Source organism: Hemicordylus capensis, chromosome 2, assembly GCF_027244095.1.
Source record: "Hemicordylus capensis ecotype Gifberg chromosome 2, rHemCap1.1.pri, whole genome shotgun sequence".
NCBI lineage: Eukaryota > Metazoa > Chordata > Lepidosauria > Squamata > Cordylidae > Hemicordylus > Hemicordylus capensis.
Window position 1 is genome coordinate 312439596 of NC_069658.1, and position 26088 is coordinate 312465683.

Here is a 26088-nt window from a genome sequence, read left to right on the forward strand (position 1 = left end):
CCAATCACTTTCAGTCAAGACATCTGAGCCTGGCTTATTCTAACCAGATGTCTTAAAATAAACTACAGTCTGAACCCAAATTTTGACTCAGGTTCAGATCATGTTTTATTTTAAGAGGTTGTTAGAATAACCCAGGATCAATTAGTTTGGATATCATGGCTTGTTTCTAACCACAATCAGAAATAGAAATCTGTCAAGTCTTGGGCACATTCTAAGACTCTGAAACTTTGCACAATGCTAACGATCTCATCTTGGATCTGCGTGATGCCTGAGCCAGCCCAAAAACTTGCCCTTCATTGCTTTCATAGCAATAGTAATAGCACTTACATTTATATACCGCTGTATAGCCGGAGCTCTCTAAGCGGTTTTACAATGATTTAGCATATTGCCCCCAACATTCTGGGTACTCATTTTACCGACCTCGGAAGGATGGAAGGCTGAGTCAACCTTGAGCCCCTGGTCAGGATCGGACTTGTAACCTTCTGGTTACAGGGCGGCAGTTTTACCACTGCACCAACAGGGGCTCTTCATGGCACTATTTATTTATTTAACATATTTTTATACCACCCAAAACTTACATCTCTGGGAGGTTTACAAGAAGATAAAAAGAACATTAAAATTATTAGTTAAAAACAAAAACAAGAAATTTAAAATATGACAATTTAAAATTTTTAAAACAATATTCTAAAACATTAAAAACAATAAAAACAGTATCAATTAAAAGCCTGGGTGAACAGGTACATCTTTAAAGACTTCTTAAAAATTGTCAGAGATGGGGAGGCTCTTATTTCACTAGGAAGTGCATTCCAAAGCCTTGGGGCAGCAATGGAGAAAGCCCATCCCTGAGTACCTATCAGATGAGCTGGTGGCAAATGCAGATGGACCTGCAGCCGGTGGCAAATGCCACCAGTGGCAAATGCAGACGGTGGCAAATGTAAATGGACTAGCTCTTGTAGTTTGTACAGATGTAAATCAAAAGCTTTAATGAATAGGGAGAATTATTTGCAGAGGAAATATGACTGTTTGTGAACAAATGCATTGCAGGTAGAGATTGGCAAAATAGTTAAAGCACACGTCAGAGTGTTGGATGCCTCCAAGAAATATTTTCTGGCTAAATATTTCTCCTTCATGGACTTAAACCTAAAGGCAGCATCTCAGATCATTTCTTTGAAGTAAGTGTTGTTTTTCTTCATTTATGTTCTTACAGTCAGAAGAGACAAAAGTAACATTAAATGTATTTGCAGATAAGACATTACAACAATGTACATTCAGAAGGGAAAAACACTAATATATTGAGAGGAGTTTGAAATATTACATTAAAAGTTGCTGCATGGTTTAAATTTACATCTTCAATGAATACACATCTTTTGCACTGGACTGGTTGAACTCCAAACCCACTGGGATTTGCAGTTTGACTGAGCCCCTGTACCTGCTCTGAACTCCACCCTGCACTTTCCTCAAAGTACCTTTTTTTTTTTTTAACCCTATGGTTAAAGCTCTTGTTTAGTAAAACCACTAACCAGAGCATTAAGAATTTTTGACTCAGGACCTTAGTCTTGGAATCTTAATTTCTGAACAGCAGAAATAACTGAAGGAACTTTTCATGGTTCAGTCTGAGATACTCAGTGTAATCTTCTTTGCATATTAAAAATTATAATAAATTGTAATGCCCTCTCATCTTGCTTGTTCTGTCCTTATATTGTTAAAAGTTTTATGTACTATTGATGTTTCATACATATACATTTTATAACCTGACTATTGAGCACATATTGGTTTTATTTTATTTATATACCACCCTTCCAAAAATGTCTCAGGGCGGTTTACATCATATTGAGCATTTAACTTACTGTGATATTGTTGCTTCATCTTTGATTTAAAAAAAACTATTCCAGATTAAGTCATTTACAGTGCCATTTTGCATTTAAGCTGAAGCTCTAAATAAAATAAAATATTATTCTGTTTAGGGCATCATCATTATTAAAGCCTAGAGACTAGTCCCTGATACAGAAAGTCCTTCTCTCTTCCTTTTTACAGAAACCACCTTGTCTAATTAACTTGTGTTCATATTGCAGACCTCTCAGTGAAGCTCCTGATGAACACACTGCTGTTTTTCTAGTTCATGGCGTGGCCATAGGCCAAACCAGTCTTACAGCAGTTGTCACTGACAAAGATGGAGAGAGAATCAGTTCAGCTCCACAACAGATTGAAGTAAACATTTTCTTGTTAATAGATACTGGTTTTTTAATTACTTATAATGACAGGGTTGTTTGTATTCTAAAAGAACTAACTTCTCAAATTATTAGAATATCTGAAAATGCTGTTTTTTAAAATTGGCCAAATACAATTTGCATTAAGCAAAAAATATAGGCATGGTAGTTCATTCTAGGTGTTGAGTTTGCTGAAGCCAGGGAATATTTTACTTGGTAGCAGTAGTGCACTATGTGTGATGTCTAACAAAGATGTAATGCAACCCCTGTGTAGCTATTGTTCTTTTGTTTTTGTATTTCAAAAGATGGATGAAGGCACAAAGATAAACTGAGAGAAAAAGCTTCATGAAAATAGAAAGAATGGGGAAGAACACAAAACACAACACATGTGATATAGATTAGAGAGAATAATAGATTGATTGATTGATTGATCGATCGATTAAGTGCCATCAAGTCAGTGTTGACTCTTAGCGACCACATAGATAGATTATCTCCAGGATGAAGAGGAAATAATACCAGAAAAAAACTAAGAATTCCAAGACACCTTCATTGAAAATGTCGAAGTTATACTGTATGGAAGTTATACAGTTATAACTAAAGTTATACAGTATGGAACAGGGGGAAGACTGTACAACACACACAAAAATGTAAGCCAGGATCTGGGATCGGTAGATGACAGTAGTGAAGAAAGTACTAAGTTGTGCTTAGGAGGAGGAAAAGTTAAGAGAAGAACACTGGGAGAGGTTTGAGGATGACATTTATCAGAAAAAGGATTATGTATGCCACCCTGCAGCACAGGGACTAGTGAAAGAGGTGTAATTAGGAGAAGCCAGGTGTCTGAAAGTGGAGCATGTAGGAAGCAGCCAAGCATCACGAATGGCATGTTCAAGACACAGTAGAGATTACAATGGGAAATTGAATTTTTTAAAAATATTAATGCTTATTCTTTCGTTTCTAGGTCTTTCCTCCTTTTAGACTGATACCAAAAAAAGTCACTTTGCTCATAGGTGCAGTGGGTCAAGTGAGTTATTTTTAACATTATTGTGCCAAACTAATACTTGCCTAGAAAATTACTACAGTAAATGTATAAATAGAAACTATAATCTTATTTATTGGTCTCTCAATAGCTTCATACACAACCTATCTACTGTTATGAGCTCTACAATCAGAGAGCAGCCTCTTATGCTGCCCTCTGTGAATAATAATAATAATAGTTGTTGTTGTTGTTGTTGTTGTTGTTATTAAATATATTTCTGTACAGCCCAAAACTTGTGTCTCTGGGCAGTTTACAATTAAAATCATTTAAACAAACATTAAAATCATTTAAAACCCAACATTAAAAATATTAAAACTATAAATTAATTAAAAGCCTAAGTGAATGAATTTGTCTTCAGTGCCTTTTTTACAGTTGCCTTAGATGAGGATGCTCTTACTTTAATGGGGAGCGCATTCCAAAGTCCAGGGGCATCAATGGAGAAGGCCCATTCCCAAGTAGCCACCAGACAAGTTGGTGGCAACTGCAGATGAACCTCTCCAGATTATTTTAACTGGCAGCGGGGCTCATGGTGAAGAAGATGTTCCTTAAATACCCAGGGCCTAAGCAGTTTAGGGCTTTATAGGTAATAACCAGCACCTTGTATTTTGCCTGGAAACATATTGGCAGCCAGTGTAGTTCTTTCAACACAGGAGTAATATGGTCTCTCCTAGATTACCAGAGACCAACCTGGCTGCCGCAATCTGGAACAACTGCAGTTTCCGGACTACGTACAAAGGCAGCCCCACATAGAGAGCATTGCAGTAATCCAGCCTAGAGGTTCCCAGCATATGTACCTCTGTCTTATTTGGATTCAGTCTCAGTTTGTTATCCCTCATCCTGCTCATTACTGCCTCCACACAGGCATTTAGGGAAGTTATGCCTTCTCCTGATGATGTTGACATGGAGAAATAGATTTGGGTGTCATCAGATTTGGGTATCATCATATTGATAACACCCCACACCAAATCTCCTGATGATCTCTCCCCGTGGTTTCAAGTAGATGTTAAACAACATCAGAGACAATATGGAGTTCTGAGGGACACCATACGAAAGTTCAGATCTTGAAGAACAACAGCCTCCAAGAGACACCATCTGGAATCTGCTCATGAGATAGGAGCGGAACCATTGCAAAGCAGTGCCTCCCATCCCCAACCCCCTTAGACATTTCAGAGGATTCTATGGTCAATAGTATTGAAAGCTGCCAAGAGAACCAAAAGAACCAACAGTCACACTCCCTCTGTCAATTTCCAATTGGAGTTCATCCATTAGGCTGACCAAAGTAGTCCCCACCCCATAGCCCACCCGGAAGCCAGTTTGAAATGGGTCTAGATAATCAGTTTCTTCCAAGACCGCCTGGAGCTGGGAGTCCATCACCTTGTCCAGCCATGGAAAGTTGGAGACAGGCCTAGAGTTGCTTAACTCTGAGGGATCCAAGGTAGGCTTCTTCAGAAGTGGTCTAATGATTCCCTCCTTAAGGCAAGGAGGCATCCTGCCCTGCCCTCCCTCAGAGAAGCATTTATACCAGGCCTACCAGGCCCTCTACAACAGCCTCCCTACCAGATAGTATAAGCCATGTCGGGCAAGGATCAAGAGGGCAGGTGGTAGGCCGCACCATTCTGAGCTTGCCCACATTCTCAGGAGTCATGAACTGAAATTGATCCAGGGTCATCACATAAGAGGAGCTGCTGGACACATCGACATCAGGCTCTGTAACAATTGTGGAGTCGGCCCGAATACAAGAGATTTTGTCCACAAAAAAACTCTAGACCAGAACCCAGGTCTTCTGTAATTTCTAAGCAGAGGGGAAGCTAGGATGTGTTGTGTGCCATTGTTGACTGTTGTAATTATTTTTTTTCTTAACGAATTGCAGATTACATCTGAGGGAGGTCCACAGCCTCAATCCAACATTGCCTTCTCTGTCAGTGATACCAGCATTGCTTCTGTGAACAGCAGTGGTCTTATAACAGGCATCTCAGTTGGGAATGGTACAGTAACAGGAATGGTTCAAGCAGTTGATGCAGAGACTGGCAACATTGTGGTAGTATCCCAGGTAATCTTTTGATATATGCTTATTGTATAACTCTGAGCTAAGTTTAATTTGTCTGTGAGTGAGCATACCTGTGCTTGAAGGGATAAAGAAGGGCTTTCTGTAGCAGGGGTCAGAGGTTAAAACTGAGTTAGAGTTCTTTTTGAACCTTCATAGCATGTTCTTGAAAATAATTTGTTTTATTCGAGGAAAGATCACAGCTTGAAACTGTTTCAGCCTATATAGCTGCACAAGAGCAGAGCTTAAATGAACATACAAACAAAACTTTGTATTTGGAAGGTTCAGCATTGAAAGTGGAGCATTTCAAACTCTACAGAATGAAGTTCCCAATATTCCATATTTTATTTGTTTATTATAACAAATAAAGACTATATAAGGAAAAGGGTATATGTAGTAGGGAGCATCCTTCCTTAGGCACCTTTAGTTAATTTTGTAAATTCACAGTAGCACAATAGAAGATAATTATTTATAGGTCCATCCACCTTGATGCTAGTCATCCTCTCCTTATCATAAGTTATACAATATGCACATTGTTTTTATTTTAAAATGTAAGCTCCTGTGTTAATAAAACAATAATTATAGGATTTTACAATCCTTATTTCACTCATTCCCTAGAACAACTTTATGTGATATGTCATATCTGTTCCTGTCTCAGATGGGGAACAGAGATTGAATGACAGGGACTCTTAACAAAAATCATCCTGTGAGACCATGGCTGTGTTAGGATTTGATCCAAGTTCAACACTTCTATAAATTTTATGTTGGTTCAAATTAGAAGTCCATCTCCAATCTCACTTCTGTGCCTGTCTGCCTTTCTTTGTCCAATGAATACCTTCTGCCATTATTTTTTATGGTAAGCACCAATTAAAATGCCTCCATAAACCTGTGTTTCTGAATCTGATACCCTGCCTTCCTTATAGTGTCCTTTTTATAAAAAAGAATCTCAATTCTGTACTGTTGATATATTGCTTTTTCTTGTCTAGATTCTAGGAAAGCACTTCATCCTGAGCTGACTTTGATCTGTCATTGAGTTTTTACAGTTTCCTGATTTATATATCACATCTGAAGTTTCATGCACTGTACTGATATCTCTTTAAACTTCAGTTCTTCTGAAAACTTGTTTGTTGTCAAAACTCAATAGGGAAGAAAAATTGGGGGATGGGGATTAATTTGATTCACAGTAAGATTATCAGATTTTCCATTTAATCATTGTTATGAAAAAACAAATGTTTATACAGGTCTGGATGTCTTTCTTTCCTTCTAAAGACCAGTACAGATCTGTTAGATTTTTTAAAACTGAAACATGAAGGTCGTCAGCCAGACTCACACTGGCCAAACAGGTTCTGCTAGCCAGATGCACTAAGTCAGGAACTTGTGTTCCAGACTTGTGTTGCTTATGTTCCAGACTAGTGCAATTATGTTTGTGCTGGGTGGTGTGCTTCCTGCTGTGAAATCTTTCTTATGGGTTCTGCAGGAACTTTTGCACAAGAGCACAACTTTGAACATATCTGTGACTTACAGCTACACAACTTTCTTGCACTAGCACAACTTGGTTGTGCAAGTGCAGCATTAGTGTGGATGTTGGTCAAAGTTTCCAAACAAAACAGTGGTACAGTTACATACTAAAAGCTTCAGTGTGCCTTTTATTGAAAATAATTGATGATTGATTAAGTGCTGTCAGGTCTGTGTCAGCTCTTAGCAACCACATAGATAGATTCTCTCCAGGATGATCTGTCTTCAACTTGACCTTTAAGGTCTCTTGGTGGTACATTCATTGCTGTCCTAATCTAGTCCATCCACCTTGATGCTAGTCATCCTCTTTTTCTCTTTCCTTCAACTTTTCCCAGCATTATGGACTTCTCAAGGGAGCTGGGTTTTCGCATGTGTATGATAGTTTGAGTCTGGTCATTTGTGAAAATTCTGGTTTGATTTGTTATATTATCCATTTGTTTGTTTTCCTGGCTGTCCATGGTATCCTCAAAAGTTCAAAAGCATCAATGCTTTTTCTATCTTGCTTCTTCGAAGTCCAGCTTTCACATCCATAGAGTGTCACAGGAAAAACCATTGTCCGAACAATTCTGATCTTTGTAGGTATAGACATGTCACAGTATCTAAATATCCTTTCCAAGGCCTTCATTTCAACCCTACCAAGAGCTAGTCTGTGGCATATTTCTTGACTGCTGGATCCTTTACTGTTGATGGTCAATCCTAAAAGACAGAAGTTATCCACCACTTCCATGCTTTCATTATCAGTTCTGAGGCTGGTTGTTGTACCCGTTGTCATCAGTTTATAATAAACTGTTTATATTCAGTTTATATTCTGTCATCAGAATATTATAAAAAGGGTATTTTCTCTATCATTGTGCATGATTTCTGTCATATTCATTCACTCAATTTTTCCCTACTCTTTCTCTAAGAACTTCAGGGTGGCATTCATGGTTCCTTCCCCTTTTATCCTCACAACAACACTGGGAGGTAGCATAGTTTGAGAGAATGACTAATGAGTTTCATGGCCAAATGGGAATTCAAACCCAGACTGTATTGTTCACATTATATGTATATCAATGTAAGCAAGTGCTTTTGATCAAGATCCTACAACCAACATTGGTTACTTAAAGAGCTTGCCAACTTTGCATACCAGCATTTGAGTTGTCCATTTAGCAGTGTCATCGAGTCATCTCTCTAATTTTTTAGCATTTGACCTCAGTGAGATTTCTCAAAAGCAAAGCGAGTATATAAATGCCTTGCTGATTGGAAATAACCTCTTCCCTGAGCAATATTCCTGCCTGACATGTTGCTCTGACATGTCAGGTAGTAATACCCCACTGATAATTGGGTCAGTGTGCCAAGTTGAAACAACAAGGGCATTTTGGAAGTGTTTCTTGAAGACTTCTCTAAGCAAAACTTAAGCTTGAGTCAAGGGGCACCTTTTCAAGTTTACTTTTTACTAGCTTAACTCACGCAGAGCAATTGCGCACTAGTACTTGATTGCTCCCCTCAGCCCCCTCACCTCAGAGATCTCTCCACCCTCACCTAAGCGGCACTCCTCCTCCTCCATCCCATTGCTTCCATCCCCCTCACCCCTCTTGGTTGCAGCTGTGAGATTTCTGGCACCGATTGGCCAAGCCACAGCTCCCTAACCCCAGAGACCTCCCCACCCTCAGCCCGCTCCTCCCTGCCGGAGCAGCAACAACTGACCAGGCCCTTCTTCACTGCCGCCGCCATGGCTGCTCATTCCTCTCAGACCACTGACAGGCCTGGACCCATCCCTCATCCTTCCTTCTTTCTCTCATCCTCTCCTTTCTTTCTCTCTCTCTTTCACTCTCCTCTCGCTCTTCCCCTGTCTTTCTTCTCCTCCTCCTCCTCCTCCTCCTCTCTCTCTGACTTAACAGGTCTTGTTCATCTTGTTTCCTCATCTAATTCGGACAGTGGCAGCCTCCTTCTCCTGAAAGGGGTCTTTCCTTCCTCACAACCCCTCCCTTCGCAGAACCCTGCCCACTAACAGTTGCATTCCAACTGACCTTCACCATCACAGGCTCTTCCTCCCTATCTACATATGGAATCCCCACTGCCCAGTCAGGTGCTTCTGCTCATGAACTCTCACGAGAGCTGCCATGCACAGGATTAGCCATGGGTATGCCTTAGTGAAATATATATAAAGAAGGTTATTTAACACATTTGTATACCGCCCAAAACGCAAGTCTCTGGGCAGTTTACAGCATCTTTACAATAAAAATGGTTCTTGTAGTAGCAAGAATTGATCTTGTGGTAGCAAGCATAACTTGTCCCCTTAGCTAAGCATGGTCCATCCTGGTTGCATATGAATGGGAGACTTGATGTGTGAGCACTGTAAGATATTCCCCTCAGGGAATGGTGCTGCTCTGGGAAGAACAGAAGGTTACAAGTTCCCTCCCTGAGTTCTCCAAAATAGGGCTGAGAGAGATTCCTGCCTGCAACCTTGGAAAAGCCGCTGCCAGTCTATGTAGACAATACTGAGCTAGATGGGCCTATGTTCTGACTCAGTATATGGCAGCTTCCTGTCTTCTTATGTTCTCTTTATTTTAGAAGGGAGAGAGCAACTGTCATAAAAACAAGAATCCTGCTGGATCAGGTCCAAAGCCTGTCTAGTGCAGCATCTTGTTTCACACAGTGGCCCACCAAATGCCTCTAGGAAGCCCACAGGCAAGAGGTGAGGGCTTGCCCTCTCTCCTGTTGCTCCTCTGCAACTGGTATTTAGAAGCTTCTTGCCTCTTAGGCTGGAGGTGGCCCATAGCCCTCAGACTAGTAGCCATTGATAGACTTGTCTTCCTTGTATTTTTCTAAGCCCTTGTTAAAGCCATCCAGGCTGGTGGCTGTCACCACATCTTGTGGCAGAGAATTCCATAGCTTAATTATTTGTTATGTGAAAAGGTATTTCCTTTTGTCTGTCCTAAATCGCTTGGCAATCAGTTTCATGGGATGACCCATGGTTCTAGTGCTATGTGAGGGAGAATTTATCTTTCTCCACACCATGCATAATCGTATAGACCTCTATCATGTTGTCCCTCAGTCGTCTATTTTCTAAACTAAAAGCTCCCATGTTATAGCCTTACCTAGTAAGGAAGGTGCTCTAGGCCCCTGATGATCTTGGTTGCCCTCTTCTGTACCTTCTCCATTTCTATAATGTTCTTTTTGAGGGATGGTGACCAGAACTGTACACAGTACTCCAAATGTGGCTGCACCATAGATTTGTATATGGGCATTATTATATTAGCAGTTTAATTTTCAATCTCCTTCCTCATTTTTCCAAGCATGAAATTTGACTTTTTCACAGCTGCTGCACATTGTCAACACTTTCAGTGAGCTGTCCACTTCAACCTAAAGATCCCTCTCCTGGACAGTCACTGACAGCTCAGATCCCATCAGCGTATAAGTGAAGTTCGGGTTCTTTGTCCCAATATGCATCACTTTAAACTTGCTTTCATTGAACCGCATCCGCCATTTTGTTTTCCTACTCTCCCAGTTTGGAGATATCATTTTGGAGCTCCTCGCAATCTGTTTTGGATTTCACTACCCAAAAGAGTTTGGTATCATCTGCAAATTTGGCCACCTCGCTGCTTACCCCAACTTCTAGATCATTTATGAATACATTAAAAAGCCCTGGTCCCAGTACAGATTGCTGTGGGACCCAACTTCTTACTTGTCCCTATTCATCTCACCATAGTATCTCCCCTAGTTACTGCTTCCAATCTATCATATCATTGTCACGCCCTCGATCTCCGACAGCGAGGAAGAAGCTGTCAGCTTTCCAGCCGATTCAGGAGGGTCTGAGGGGCAGAGCCCGGCTGTCAGCGTTCATGAAATGGCTGTGGTAGATCCAACCGATGATTTAGAGCAGGCACGGCAACCTGAGTCAGCAGAAAGCGTGAGGGACCAATCTGGAGCTTTGCAATGAAACACCAATGACTCCACAACAGCGCAGGCTCACGAGGCATAGGACGCAATTAGAATCTATTAGAAGGAGCAAATGCCTCTTGCTGAAGGCTGATAAGCCGTGAATTATTGCCAGCTGGGAGCTATCGGCTTCCACTATAAATCCTGTCACCAGCTGTCTACTCCTTGCTGAAAAACAATGTACGTCATTCAGTCGACAGCGTTCAGCCAAGCCGTGAACTTCCCTGGCATTTGGCCAGACCGTGACAATCATTGCATCTAAACTATCATATCATTGCTTTTGCTGTGTAGATTGCTTTGTGAACTTCATGTTGAAAAGTAGAATATAAAACTTAATAATAACAATAACAATAATACTACCTTATATGAATTGATTTATTCAAGTGACACTGTAATTAACAGAATGCACTCTTAGTTGTGTTCATATTGGACTTTTGTCTTTCATTTTAGGCTAAAGTTGAAGTGGAGGTAATTCAGCTGAAGGCTATTAGAATCCATGCACCCATTACACGAATGAAAACAGGCACTCAGGTTGGTAGAATTACATGTTTTTGATTCAGTTGGTTGGTTGCTAAGTAAATGGTCCAGTAAAATAGACCCTGATGGCATAACTTCTTCCATTTTTTAGACATTAACTTTTTAAAAATGAACTGATTTTATTGTGATTTCTTTAAAAAGGATATACATCTGTTTCCTTTTTTCTAGATGCCAGTGTATGTGATGGGAATCACCAGTAACCAGACTCCTTTTTCATTTGGCAACTCGGTGCCAGGGCTAACATTTCATTGGTCTGTCACTAAGAGGGATATTCTGGATGTCAAGGCAAGATACAGTGAGGTAAACTCTCAATTTTCATATCAAGGTCGTTCTCGCAACCATTGCAGACCAGTGAGGAAGGCACGGGGGAAGGCAAGATCTGGCTTACCTTGCACCCAGATGATCTTCTTTTTGTCCCGGCTGTCTCCTGGCTCACATGAGCAGCTCTCCTGGGAGCCATGTGGCCATCTGGAGGCTGGGAAAATGTGTCCCAGCCTCCAGATATCCCTAAATACACTGCGCAAGGAGCACAATGCATTGAAGGATTTCCCCTCAAGCTGGGCTGTCTAAGCACCTGGCTTTGTGTCTACTTGGGCTGCCTACAGCCTGAGCAGACACACAGCCCCAGAACAAGGTGCACTCACACCCTTTTACCCAGGTAAAAGGCTGGGTAAAAATCCTGGGCTACCTGGGGAGGCAGCGCCAGGAACAGCCAGGATCCTGGTGCTTCACATGAGCAGTGCTGCCCAGGTAGGGCTGCCCATGCCTGTGTAGGGCTGCTCATGTGAACAGCCTCATTGTGTTTCATTTTCTAAACTTAAGGAGCTATATTTATCCGATTAGGATTGAAAGACAGCTTCTCGGTCAGAGTAGGATTCAAAGACAGCTTCTCGGTCACCTACTTTGTGTATTTCACAGAAGTGTGTGTTTTACTTTTATCTACAGTTTGTTGTTAGCCAGCTGTTCATCAGCTAATGACAATAGCTGCTGTTGTCAGAGCTGATATGATTTGGAGCAAAATGTTTGGAAGATGATATCATTACTATTAGGGGTGTGCATTTTGGAATTTTCTTGTTTCGATTTGTATCCGAATCAAAACACCCCCATTTTGTTTTGTACCCAAATTTTCTAAATCGGAATCAGCCCTGTTTTGTTTTGTAGCCGAATTTTCTGAATCTGAATCCGAATCGATTTGGATTTTTAAAAAGGGTCCCAGGGCAAAAAGAGTGGGTGGCGGTGGTAGTGTCCAATGGGTGGAAGCTACCACCCAAATTTCAAAGGAATTAGGCAAAGGGCTGATTTTTTGTGAATTTTTTAAGTTTACACATCTTTAAGAATTTTCCCATAGGGAATAATGGGGATTCCAGCAAATATATCGCTTCAAATCAAGGGGAAAGGGATGACCCAGAGTGGAGTGTGGTGGGTGGTACTGCCCAATGGGGGCAAGGAAACTTCCAGAATTGTCTCAAAAGAATTAGGAACATAGGAAACTGCCATATACTGAATCAGACCATTGGTCTATCTAGCTCAGTATTGTCTTCACAGACTGGCAGCAGCTTCTCCAAGGTTGCAGGCAGGAATCTTTCTCAGCCCTATCTTGGAGAAGCCAGGGAGGGAACTTGAAACCTTCTGCTCTTCCCAGAGCGGCTTCATCCCCTGAGGGGAATATCTTGCAGTGCTCACACATCAAGTCTCCCATTCATATGCAACCAGAGCAGATCCTGCTTAGCTAGGGAGACAAGTCATGCTCAGCCACAAGACCAGTTCTCCTCTCCATTGGGCAAAGGGCTGATCTTTTGTGAATTGTTGGTTTACGTGCCTTTTAAGATTTCTCCCACAGGGAATAATGGAGGTTTCAGCAGCCCCATAATTCCACTTGGGGGTCACTGGGGTTTCCCAGAGCGAGGGGTTGTGTAGTGCACATAGGGTGCCAACCACCTCCATACCCACAAGCCCTTGGCATACTGGGTTTTGTGTTTCTGGGGTGTTCATTGTAGATTCTCTGGTAGCATATGAGATTTTCAGTGAAAAACAAGAATCCACTCTCATATGCTACCAGAGAATCTACACTCAAAACACCACAGAAACAACAGAACCCAGCACCCCATGGGTTAGCAACCCTTCCCCTGGCCAATGTGGGGTCAGTAAAGAGTGGCAAGAAGCAAAAGAGCCAATGGGGAACAAGGAGGGAATTTTCAGCAGGTCAGCCCATGATTTAGGTCACCGATTAGAAGGCTGGAAGGGTGGGAAATTCAAAGAGATGTCAAACACAAAATGGAGACTGACTCAGAGATAACTACAAAATGGAAGTCCGAAACAACAAAATGTTTTGTAGCCGAAACAGGGACGTTTTGTTTTTTATACAAAACTTTTGGATCTGGAAAATTGGTGTTTTGTTTTGTCTACAAAACTCCAAAACAGACTGTTTTGGGTACAAAACATTTTGTATCCGAAACGTTTCGCACATCCCTAATTACTATGATATTCAGTGGGTTCCTTCATTGCTTAGCCTAATGTTTTGTTTTTCAGGCTTCTCTTCAGCTTTCTTCCCAATATAACTTTGCTATGGATGTTTATGGTAGAGGAAAAGGAAGAACAGGGTTGAAGGTGGTTGTGAAAGCCCTTGATCCTTCAGCTGAACAATTTTACCATATGGCAAGAGAATTATCAGATGAAATCCAAATACAGGTATTATACTGGTAACCATAAAGGCCAATCCTATAATTTATCATGTGAGGTGAAAATTGCTCCACTATTCTGCTGCCACTCTAAATATAGGAAGCAGTACAGGGGCTAGGTGTGCTTCACAATTCTACTTAAGCATAGAGAGGGAAAAGCCCATCAGTGCTGGTCACAGAATTGTTTTGGCCCTCTGAATCTGAGCTTTTTAAAAACAAAAACCCTTCATGTGAAAAAAAACTGAAAGTATGCAGGAAACACCTGGTGAAAAATCTCAATAGATAGAGCAGGGGCTGGAGATTTCTGTTCATCAAGAGGTAGATCAAATATTGTTTCTATTCATCAATATTTCTATTTGTCGAGGTAGGTCAAATATCATGTAGCTCGTTTTCTTCAAATTAGTTTAATTTGCATAAATGGAAGCCACTGACTTTAGTACAAATTTGTTGCTTTTTCTTAGTGCAGACTACACACAGTCCTGGGATTAAGCATTGGAGAGTACAGCAAAATACATAGATCAGTGTAACTGCAGTATTGCACCCAGGACCTTACATGAATAAGTTGTGTGCAGAAAGAGGAACATAGCAGTGCAAGGCACAGCAGTGGCAACACAGATCATAGTTATCAAGGAGATCAGCCCTTGCTTGAAACAGTTTTCAGGCTGACTTTAGATTTGCTTAGTCTAATAAAAACATTAGAGGTTGGTTGCTTGCCTGCTTTGGTCATATTTATATACTTCTTGATATTTGTATCTCTAGGTGGTGAATTATTGGAAACTATAAGTAGATCGTATATGTAGAGGAATTAATGGGTTTTGAACACCTGCTGGATCCTTTAATCCACTTGCTGGGGAAACTTGTTCATGTTTGGGGTGGGGAGTTAATAGGTAATATGCTTATTGTAGGAAGGCTCCTAATGGTAGAGAGTTGGTAATGACAGCCTTCTCAACTATTTGTGCACTAGAAGAGGAAGGTTGCATACAATGCTAATGCATAAAATGATACACTATAAATTAATTTGCAGATGCACAAATCTAAGGCTGACTTGGCACTGCTTTATTAGTGGATTAGTCTGAAACATCTCTGGGAAAATGTAAGGCAGGAAGTACATCCTATTATATAAAGGATAATTTGTTCCATGAAGTGCTTTGGAATATAATTTAAAGACTGTATATACATGATTTATACTGGCATAAGATATGGTTATGATATTGAAAGATCTCTATTCAGGTCTTGTAAATTGTCTTATAATTTAATTCTGAATGCTTTTTTCTCTTTTTTCATGTATACAGTATTTTTAATAAACATGTATAGTTTTTAAAAGAGAAGGCGAGGGAACCCACTTGAACCAGTACTTCATATTCATTCATTCATTCATTCATTCAGCTAGCTAGCTAAAGCCAAACCAACCCCCCCCCACCGCAAAAGTGGGGCTGGTCCGAGTTTGAACCGAACCAGGTGAAGCTAGGATCGAACTGGTTTGGCCCAGTTTGACCATGCTTGTTAGCTAGCTAGCATATTTATATAATGCCCAAAATTCGCGTCTCTGGGCAGTTTACAATAAAATAATAAACTAACATAAATTAAAACAACAATCAAAACATTGAACATCAAAACAGTTTAAAACAATTACAGATTCTATAAATCTAATTAAAAGCCTGGATGAATAAGTGTGTCCTCACAGTCCTTTTAAAAGCTGTCAGGGATAGAGGCTTTTATTTCTGCAGGGAGTGTATTCCAAAGCCCAGATGAGTAGCCACCAGATGAGCTAATGGTGAATGCAGACGGACCTTCCCAGATGACCTTAATATGCAGTAGGGCTCTAATGGAGAAGATGTTGCCTTGGGCCTTTTAAATACCCCAAGCTGTTTAGGCTAGGGTTGTGCACAGAACCGCCAGTGACTCTTCGGTTTGAATTCAAACCAAACAGCCGGTCCCCAAATTGGTTTGTTAGAACTGGTCAGTGGTTTGGTTCATGCTGTCAAACCAGTTCAACCTGGTTCGAATGCCTGGCTTGTACCTTGCTTGTAAAGGGGAATCTGATAAGGCCCATGGTGTGGGGAGTGCCAGCGAGACTGAGAGGAGCCACTGCTGCCGGAGAGCCACCACCACCATCACTACAGCTGGCAAGGTGCCTTCTTGCCCGTCCCTTGAACCCCTTTTGCTTGTAAAGGGAAATCCTGGCCAAATTCCCCATTATAAGCATGGTTCGACTGTGCCTGGTTCGGTTTGAACTTGGACCAGCCCCCCTTTTGGGGAGATCAGTTTATTTTGAGCTTGAACTGGTCAAACTGGGATGGTTCTAACTGAACCAGATTCAATTCAAACTGGTCTGCACACCCGTAGTTTAGGCCTTTATAGGTTATAATAAGCACTTTATATTTTACTTGGAAACGTATTGTAACCTGTGTGATTCTTTTCATATAGGTGTAATGTGGTCTCTTTGAGATGATCCAGAAACCAACCTAGCTGCTGTGCTTTGCTGTAGTCAAGTCTAGAGATTACCGGCATACGTATTACTGTTCTGAGGTTGTTTATCTCAAGAAACAGACACAGCTGGCATATAAACCTAAGCTGATAGAAAGCACTTCTGGCCACTGCCTCAACCTGAGACAGCAGAGAGGAGTTTGGATCCAAGTGATCCAAGATTCCCAGACTGTGTACCCGTTCCTTCTGGGGGAATGTAACCCCATCCAGGACAGGCAGATCAAAGTTGTGTCCTGAGTTCTGACCCCGCACATTAAGAACCTCTGTCTTACTTGGAACATAGGAACACAGGAAGCTGCCTTATATCGAGTCAGATCATTGGTCCATCTAATTCAGCATTGTCCACACAGACTGGTAGTGGCTTCTTTAACGTTGCAGGCAGGAGTCTCTCTCAGCCCTGTCTTGAGATGCCAGTGAGGGAACTTGGAACCTTCTGCATGCAAGCATGCAGATGCTCTTCCCAGAGTGGCCCCATCCCCCGAAGGGAATATCATATCATGCTCACACATGTAGCCTCCCATTCAAATGCAAACCAAGGTGAACCCAGCTTAGCAAAGGGTCCAATTCATGCTTGCTACCACAAGGCTAGCTGTCCTCCCATAAATATTTGGATTCAATATTATTCTATTATCCCTCATCCAATCCATTATCACCTCCAGGCAGGTATTTATGGAAAATTGGCCTCTTCTTGATAACATTGACATGGAGAAATAGATTTGGGTGTCATCAGCATACTGATAATACCCTGCACCAAATCTCCTTGTGATCTGTTCCAGCAGTTTCATTTAGTTGTTATGGAGACAGTATGGCACCTTGTAGGACTCTACAGAAGGTCTTGTTTTGAAGACCAACAGTCTCCTAGTGACACCATCTGGAATCTGCCACAGAGGTAGGAGTGGAACCACTGCAGTGCAGTGCCCCTTACTCCCTCAGTCGATCCAGAAGGATAGCATAGTTGATAGTATCAAAGCTGCCAAGAGATATTTATATCCCACCCCTCCAGTACTGTTCAGGGTGGCTCACAACAGTAAAACAATAAAAGTAATATGCTTTCTCAATGACAAATAAAACACAATATAGAATAAAAACAAAACAGATTAAGATTAAAAACCCATAAGGCTATAGTAAAACACATTACAAGCCTGTCTAAACAAGTAAGTTTTGAGGGAGGATGTATGGTGAAGCTCTTCTGGCACAGCATTCTAGAGCTAAGAAGCCACAACCAAATAGGCCCTGTCTGTTGACTTGCCAACTGAATCTCAGTCGATGGCAGGGCTCGAGATGATGAACGAAGGGCCCTTATAGATTAATATGGGTGAATGCAGTCCAACAGGTACCCCGGCCCCAAGCTGTGTAGGACTTTAGTCAAAACCAACCAGCACTTTGAATCTAGCCCAGAAGCAAACTGGCAACCAGAGAAGCTGCTGCAGGATGGATGTAATAATTGAGAAGCAACTTGCGCCCACAAGCATCCTTGCAGCTGCATTCTGGACCACCTGAAGCTTCTGGACCATTTTCAAGAGCAGCCTTATATAAAGTGCATTGCAGTAATCCAATCTGGATATTTCCAGAACATGAGTGACTGAAGTCAGGTCTGATTTCCCCAAGTAGGGTCGCAGCTGGCATACCAGCCGTAGCTGGTAAAAGGCACTCTTGCACACTGCCGCCACCTGTGACTCCAAGGACAGTATCAGGTCAAGAAGCACCCCCAATCTGCTAACTTGGTCTTTCAAGGGGAGTGTGACTCCATCCAAAACTAGTTTTAGCTCACCACTTGGATAGTCCAGTTATACTCATCCGCTGAAATCTTCAATGTATCTGGCACCAATGTTTTACTGCAATGTAAAAGCCACCTAATGGCACAGCGGGGGAATGCTTGACTAACAAGCAGAAGGCTGCCAGTTTGAATCCCCACTGGTACAATATCAGCCAACAAGCATAGCCATAAAGTTAACTACAGCAATGGCTGAAGACATTGCTGTAGTTAGGCTTATGGCTATGCTTGTTGGCTTGGCATATGCAGGGAACCAGATGGTTTGGTTTGAGTCCAAACTGGACCCGAACTGAACTGGGCCAGTACGGTTCAGCACCTCCTCGAACCCACCCACCATGGTTCAGTTCATTCCGGGGGGGGGGTTTGCAATTTTTAAAAATTATTTTTTAATTACACTTACCCCCTCTGGGGGAGTTGTTCAAGGTGGTGGTGGGGGCACGGAGGTTTCCCCTCACCCCACCAGCCGAAGCATCACCTGAACAGCCAAATTATGGCATAAGGGAGGCTGGTGGGGGGAGGGGGGATCTCCGCGGACCCCACCTGCCACCATGAACAACTCCCCCGGCAGGGGTAAGTGTAATTAAAAAAAAAAAAGTTTTTTAAAAATCGCTAACTCCCAGGGGGCCTCAGTCGAATCAAATGAAACAGGAAGTGGTTTGGTTCGACCCCGAACAGTTGAACCGAACCGGTTCGACGTTGATCATGTTTGACATCAGACCTGTTTGCACATCCCTATTGTTGGCTGCTAAGGGTGCTGCTATGCTGTGGCAGCTGTTGCAAGTAACGACCAGGTCAGAACTGTGTGTGAGAGAAACTTGTGCCAGTGATATTACTGCGGCACAGGCACTGTGGATTCTGAGACCTTGATTCTTTTTTGGACTTCTTTGGACTGTGTGTTTGCCAAAATGTGTTCTGTGTTGGGAAGGACTTTGTGTGCTGCTACTGGTCTGTAGTGTTGTTTTTCAAGGCAGGGTTGTAAAATGTGTGCAGTCACTCTCTGCTTGTTTTGCCCATAAGGAACAATAGGGAACTCAAATCACCCCATTGTTCCCCATGGGTAAGTCCTAGGGACACCAAAGTCAGTTGGATGGTACAGCATGATGGGTGCTACCTACCACCCAACCCACAAAAGAAATGAGCACAATCTTTTGTGGATTGTGTGGTATGCAGCACCACTCATGACCTACTATCCAACCCACTTTGGTGTCCGTAGGATCTATCCATTTCAAACAGTGGGGTGATCCGTGTTCCCCATTGTTCCCTATAGGTGAACATAAGAACAACCCTGCTGGATCAGCCCCAAGGTCCTAGTCCAGCATCCCATTTCGCACAGTGGCCCACCAGATGCCGCTGGAAGCCACAGGTAGGAGTTGAGGGCATGCCCTCTCTCCTGCTGTTACTCCCCCACAACTGGTACCCAGAGGCATCCCACCCCCAAGGCTGGAGGTGGCCTACAGCCCTCCCACTAGTAGCCGTCAATAGACCTCTCCTCCATGAAATTATCCAAACCCCTCTTAAAGCGATCCAGGTTGTTGGCTGTCACCACTATCTCGTGGCAGAGAGTTCCACAAGTTGATTATGAGTTGTGTGAAAAAGTACTTCCATTTGCTGGTCCTAGATTTCCTAGCAATGAGTTTCATGGGATGACCCCTGGTTCTAGTGTTATGGGAGAGGGAGAAGAATTTCTCTCTATCCACTTTCTCCACCCCATGCATGATTTTATAGACCTCTATTATGTCTCCCCACAGTCGTCTTCTTTCTAAACTAAAAAGCCCCAGGTGTTGTAGCCTAGCCTCATAAGAAAGGTGCTCTAGGCCCTTGATCATCTTGGTTGCCCTCTTCTGCACCTTTTCCAGTTCTACAATGTCCTTTATTAGATGTGGTGATCAGAATTGTACGCAGTACTCCAGGTGTGGCCACACCATAGTTTTGTATAAGGGCATTAGAATATTAGCAGTTTTATTTTCAATCCCCTTCCTAATGATCCCTAGCATGGAATTGGCCTTTTTCACAGCTGCCACACATTGAGTCAACACTTTCAACGAGCTGTCCACCACAACCCCAAAATCCCAGTCAGTCACCGACAGCTCAGATCCCATCAGCATGTACTTGAAGTTGGGGTTCTTCTTCCCAATGTGCATCACTTTACACTTTCCAACATTGAACCACATTTGCCACTTTGTCGCCCACTCCCCCAGTTTGGAGAGATCCTTTTGGAGCTCTTCACAATCAGTTATGGATTTCACTACCCAAAAGAGTTTGGTATCATCTGCAAATTTGGCCACCTCGCTGCTTACGCCTACTTCTAGATCATTTATGAATAAATTAAAAACACCGGTCCCAGTACAGATCTTTGGGGGACCCCACTTACTTCCCTCCATTGCGAAAACTCTCCATTTATACCTACCCTCTGTTTCCTGTCTTTCAACCAGTTAGCAGTCCACACATGTACTTGTCCCCTCATCCCATTACTGCTAAGTTTCCTCAGGAATTGTTGATGAGGAACTTTGTCAAAAGCTTTTTGGAAGTCCAGGTATACGATGTCAGCTGGATCACCTTGATCCACATACTTGTTGACACTCTCAAAGAACTCCAAAAGGTTGATCAGGCAAGATTTGCCTTTGCGGAACCCATGCTTGTTCACTCCCAGCAGGGCCTGTTCTTCTATGTGCTTTACAATTTTATCCTTGAGGATGCTTTCCATCAATTTGCCTGGAACTGATGTTAAGCTAACCGGCCTGTAATTTCCCGAATCACCCCTGGATCCCTTCTTGAAAATCGGTGTTACATTTGCTACTCTCCAGTCCTCTGGTACAGAACCTGATTGCAGGGATAAGTTATATATTTTAGCAAGGAGGTCGGCAATTTCACATTTGAGTTCTTTGAGGACTCTTGGATGGATGCCATCCGGCCCTGGTGATTTGTTAGTTTTCAGTTTTTCCAGACAGTTTAGAACAGGCATCCCCAAACTCTAGATGTTGCTGAACTTCAACTCCCAGCATTCCTACCATAATTTATTGTGTCTAGGGCTGCTGGGAGTTGGAGTTCAGCAACATCTGGAGGGCCGCAGTTTTGGGATTCCTGGTTTAGAACATCATCTCTCGTCACTTCTATCTGGCTCAGTTCTTTAGCTGCCATCCCCAAAAGCCTGGTTCAGGAACAGATATATGCTCAGTCTCCTCTGCCGTGAAGACGGACGCAAAGAACTCATTTAGCTTCTCTGCAACCTCCATATCCTCCTTAATTATCCCTTTCACTCCTTCATTGTCTAATGGTCCAACTGCCTCCCTGGCAGGTTTCCTTCTTCTGATGTATTTAAAGAAGTTTTTGTTTTTCCCCTTGATGCTTTTAGCTAAATGTTCCTCAAACTCTCTTTTCGCCTCCCTTATTGTTGCCTTGCATTTCTTTTGCCAGAGTTTGTGTTCATTTCTGTTCTCTTCATTTGGACAGGCCTTCCAATTTCAGAAGAAAGTCTTCTTCCCTTTTATGGCTTCCTTGACAGTACCCGTTAGCCATGCTGGCATCTTCCTGGACTTAGTGGTACCTTTCCTCTTTTTGGGTATACAGTCTAACTGGGATTCTAGTACTGTGGCTTTGAATAAACTCCATGCACTCTGGAGCGAAGTGACTCTCCTGATTTTCCCTTTCAGCTTCCTTTTCACCATACTCCTCATTTTAGAAAAGTTTCCTCTTCTGAAATTCAAAATGTCTGTGTTAGACTTCCTTAGTGATTCTCTCCCCACATGTATGCTGAATTTGATGGCACTATGGTCACTGTTCCCTAAAGGGTCGATGACACTGACATCACGCACCAGGTCCTGGGTGCCACTCAGAATTAAGTCCAAGATTGCCTTCTCTCTGGTCGGTTCCGAGACCAACTGTTCTAGGGCACAGTCATTTAGCGTATCTAGAAATTTGCCCTCTTTGTCACGACCTGACTGTGAATTTACCCAGTCTATGTGTGGGTAATTGAAGTCACCCATGATTACAGCCCTGCCTCTCCTTGACGCCTCCTTGATTTCCTCCTGCAACTCCCAGTCACTGTCAGCGTTTTGATCAGGAGGGCGATAGCACATCCCCAGTAGCACATTCCCTTTCAGGCCTTGTAATGTCACCCACAGGGTTTCTGTGGAGGACTCCAGTCCACCTAGGTTTTCTAGCTTGTTTGATTCTATGCCTTCTTCAACATACAGTGCTACTCCACCCCCAAGGCACCCCTCCCTGACCTTTCTATAGAGTTTATATCCAGAGATAGCAGTGTCCCACTGGTTCTCCCTGTTCTACCATGTTTCTGTTATGCCCACTATATCTATTTCTTCGTTAGCCACCAAGCACTCCAGCTCACCCATTTTGGCTCGGAGGCTTCTGGCTTTGGCATATAGGCACCTATATGCTGAATCTCTCACCTGATGTACACTATCTATCTTTTGACTCTTTGACCAACTGGCACAGTCTCCCATCTGCTCTTTATGTGGTTCTGCTCTGTCCCCTTCTGTTTTATCTGAATACTTTGCACCCTCACACTTTAAAGGATGGCTTTTGCCGAACGGGATACTGCCCCGTTCCCATCGGCTGTTCCCCAGGCATCATTTTAAAAGCTGCTCTGCAACCTTTTTGATTTTAAGTGCCAGCATCTGTTTCCATCTTGGTTCAAGTGCAGCCCGTCCCTTTTGTACAGGCCTTGCTTGCTCCAAAATGTATCACAGTGCCTAACAAATCTAAACCGCTCCTCCCGGCAACAACGTCTCATCCACGCATTGAAACCCCTCAGCTCTGCCTGTCTCACTGTACCTGTGCGTGGAACAGGTAGCATTTCTGAGAATGCTACCTTGGGGTTCCTGGACTTCAATATGCTACCTATCAGCCTAAATTTGACTTCCAGGACCTCCCAACTACATTTCCCCACATTTTTGGTGCCAACATGCACCACGGCAGCTGTCTCCTCCCCAGCACTGCCTAAAAGCCTATCTAGACGCTGCATGATGTCCACAACCTTCGCACCAGGCAGGCAAGTTACCGTGCAGTCAACACGTGGGTCACAAACCCATCTCTCTATACCTCTAATGATCAAATCACCTACTACAAGGAGGCTCCCACCCCCCAGAGGAGTATCCCCTGTACGAGAGGATATGGGCTCATCATCCATGGAAGGGGTCCCTTCTAAAGGAGCATTTCCCTCTTCCTCAGACCAATGTCCTTCTTGCCCAAGACCTTCATTCTCCCTGACAACAGAGGAGCTATCAGCCGTGGAGTGGGATGCCTCTATCACGTCCCTGAAGGTCTTGTCCACATGCCTCTCTGTCTCTCTGAGCTTCTCCAGATCTGCCACCTTGGTCTCAAGGGAATGAACTTGTTCCTGGAGAGCCAGGAGCTCCTTGCACCAAGCACACACCCATGACTTCTGCCCATGGGGCAAATAGTCATACATGTGGCACTCTGTGCAATACTCTGGGAATTGTCCCCTCCCCTGCTGGCCTTCTATCTTCATACTGTTTTTGTTGGCTGTTTACAGTATTTAGAGACAGCTTATTAGAAGGATAGGTCTCAGCTGTAATGGTCAGCTATTTACTGTCCAAACAGCCTTTCCCAAGAATATAAGAAAGGGATTTGTACTTACATTCTCTTCTCCACCAGTCTCCTTGTGATCACCAGGGCTTGTTCCAGGCTCCCCCGCACACTTCCCGCTAAACTCCTGCAAAACTCCTACGTCCTGCTTGCTATCCCTGTTCACTATGTTCTCGGCCCTAAACCTCTTATGTAGAGAGTAGTCTTCCAACTGACACAGGATGTGAGTCAAAGGAATGTGGGGCCTCCCACAGCCCTAGCTGATTCCACCCCCTCCAGGCAGGGACAATCAACAAACACTGGAGTAACCTAACCCTGGCAAATTCTAACCCTTGCAGGGACAAACACCAGAGTTAGCTAACACTGGAGTTAGCTAACCCTTGCAAACTCTAACCTTTGCTATTACTAACACACACAGAGAGACTAAGACTTATCCCTTAAAGAGGAACCAGCCCCTGAAAATCTCCCCTCCTCCTGTTAGTTGGTTTGAAGGGGGGAAGGGCTAGATGCTTAGAAAAGCTTGCTCACCTCCTCAAGATCTGTCTGCTCTTCACAGAGTAGTCTTCCATATGCATAGTAGTCTTCCATATGCATAGTAGTCTTCTATGCATATTTGTCAAACTAGGCAGCAATGGTTCAATGAATTGATTCAGATTTTTATTATTTGATTTGACTTTTTATCTAATTGCAAAGAATGATTTGTGAACACTTCTAGCAGGCACACAGTTAGTGAGCATGGTGGCTGAAACTATTCACTCAAGGATATTATTGAAACCTTATTTACTCCACTTTTATCCAGTTCACTGTGCTGGCAGCCTAAGAACTCACCAATGTTTCCACAATCCACATTCCATTAGGAAATTACATCCATCAGAAAACTATGAAGGTTTTTCTGGTAACCAATTCCAGTAATAAATTATTTATGATGGATTTCTCCTATTGCAAATTTCTGCATGCATTCCAGTAATATTAAAATACTTCTTATCTTCTTAAAGGGTAGGAAATCTCTCCGTCCTTTAGAATTTCTTCTGAAGTGAAACTGAATAGTAACTTTCTATATATTGTATATAGGTAATATTCCTATATTTCTTATATCTCCCTGTATCACATTATTTTTGTTAGTTGTTACTATATGCAGTATTAGTATTGCAGTTTGCCTTGATTTTTGGAAGCTGAAACATTAGCATGTTACTACTCATCATAATAAGAACCTAAGCAAAAATGTGTTATTCTCTAGGTATTTGAGAAGCTAGCTATCCTGGGAATAGAAGCAGAACAGATCTTAATGTCACCAAGCTCTTTTTTTAAAGTTGAAACAAATAGGTAAGTGATTCACATGTTTTTCACATTGTAACATTGTAGGTGTTCTTACAAATAATCTATATTATTAATAGAGTCTATAGCAAAATCAGAGATAGTGATAACCTACCAAAGTCTCAGAAAACAGAGTATTGTGCAGCTTAAAGAGTAATAGATTTACTTTAACATATAACCTTTATGGGCTGTGACCCACTTTTTCAGATACGTTTGATAAAGAAGACTCTAGTCTATGAAAGCCTATATCAAAATAAATCTGTTAGTTTTTAAGGTGCCAGAGTCAGCTGCTGCAGCAACAACAAACATAGCTTCATCTCTGGAATTTGTCATAGAAGTAGAAGATAGGTTCAATAAAAATATGCTATGTTCTATGTTTCTCGATTTACTGGGGTGGGTTCAACAGGGACACAAAGTAGGATTTTTTACTGTGGTGGCACCCACCTTACAGAATGCCCTGTCCATGTAGATATCTTTTGGCTGCCTTCTACCAGCAGAGAAAACTCTCTCTCCCCACCCCCCAAGTATTTCTCACTACTGGTTGTGCTGCTTTTATCTGAATTTGATTTTTTAAAAATTATTGTAACGTGTTGATATTTTTAGTTTTAACTTCATTCCTATATATTTTTATATTATTGTAAGCCACTTGATGTATGGGAAAAAAGAATAATATATATCATTTTGTGTTTGTAACACATCAGTTGATTTTTGTTCTACACTAAATACATGGTGAATAATGGTACTCATGCTAGCATCTGAAATAATGAACAAGGTGATTGTATACTGTTTTCTTCAAGTACATAGTCTTGGAAGTAGTCTTTTGAAATCAATTATTGCATTTAAGATAATGCTATTTACAATATTGTTATTCAGTAATAATATTATTCAATATTTACAATATTATTTACAATCAGATCTCAGTTTTGGAGCATTAACAGAAAACACTTACAAAATATTGTGAGTTGCACATAGACAAGTTACGGGACAGAGATTTCAAATGACTGTCCCCT

The 26088-nt window shown here is 42.2% G+C and overlaps 1 protein-coding gene across 1 annotated transcript in view; it reads left to right on the forward strand.

Annotated features, from left to right (window-relative positions):
* The window catches only part of NUP210 (nucleoporin 210), a 182868-nt gene that overhangs the window by 104394 nt on the left and 52386 nt on the right, over nucleotides 1–26088 (forward strand). The window contains exons 22-29 of the mRNA XM_053299000.1: nucleotides 1045–1172; nucleotides 2073–2208; nucleotides 3166–3228; nucleotides 5114–5293; nucleotides 11174–11254; nucleotides 11429–11560; nucleotides 13790–13948; nucleotides 25002–25087. Coding sequence (XP_053154975.1) covers nucleotides 1045–1172; nucleotides 2073–2208; nucleotides 3166–3228; nucleotides 5114–5293; nucleotides 11174–11254; nucleotides 11429–11560; nucleotides 13790–13948; nucleotides 25002–25087 — 965 coding nt within the window. The remainder of the gene's footprint in view (nucleotides 1–1044; nucleotides 1173–2072; nucleotides 2209–3165; nucleotides 3229–5113; nucleotides 5294–11173; nucleotides 11255–11428; nucleotides 11561–13789; nucleotides 13949–25001; nucleotides 25088–26088) is intronic.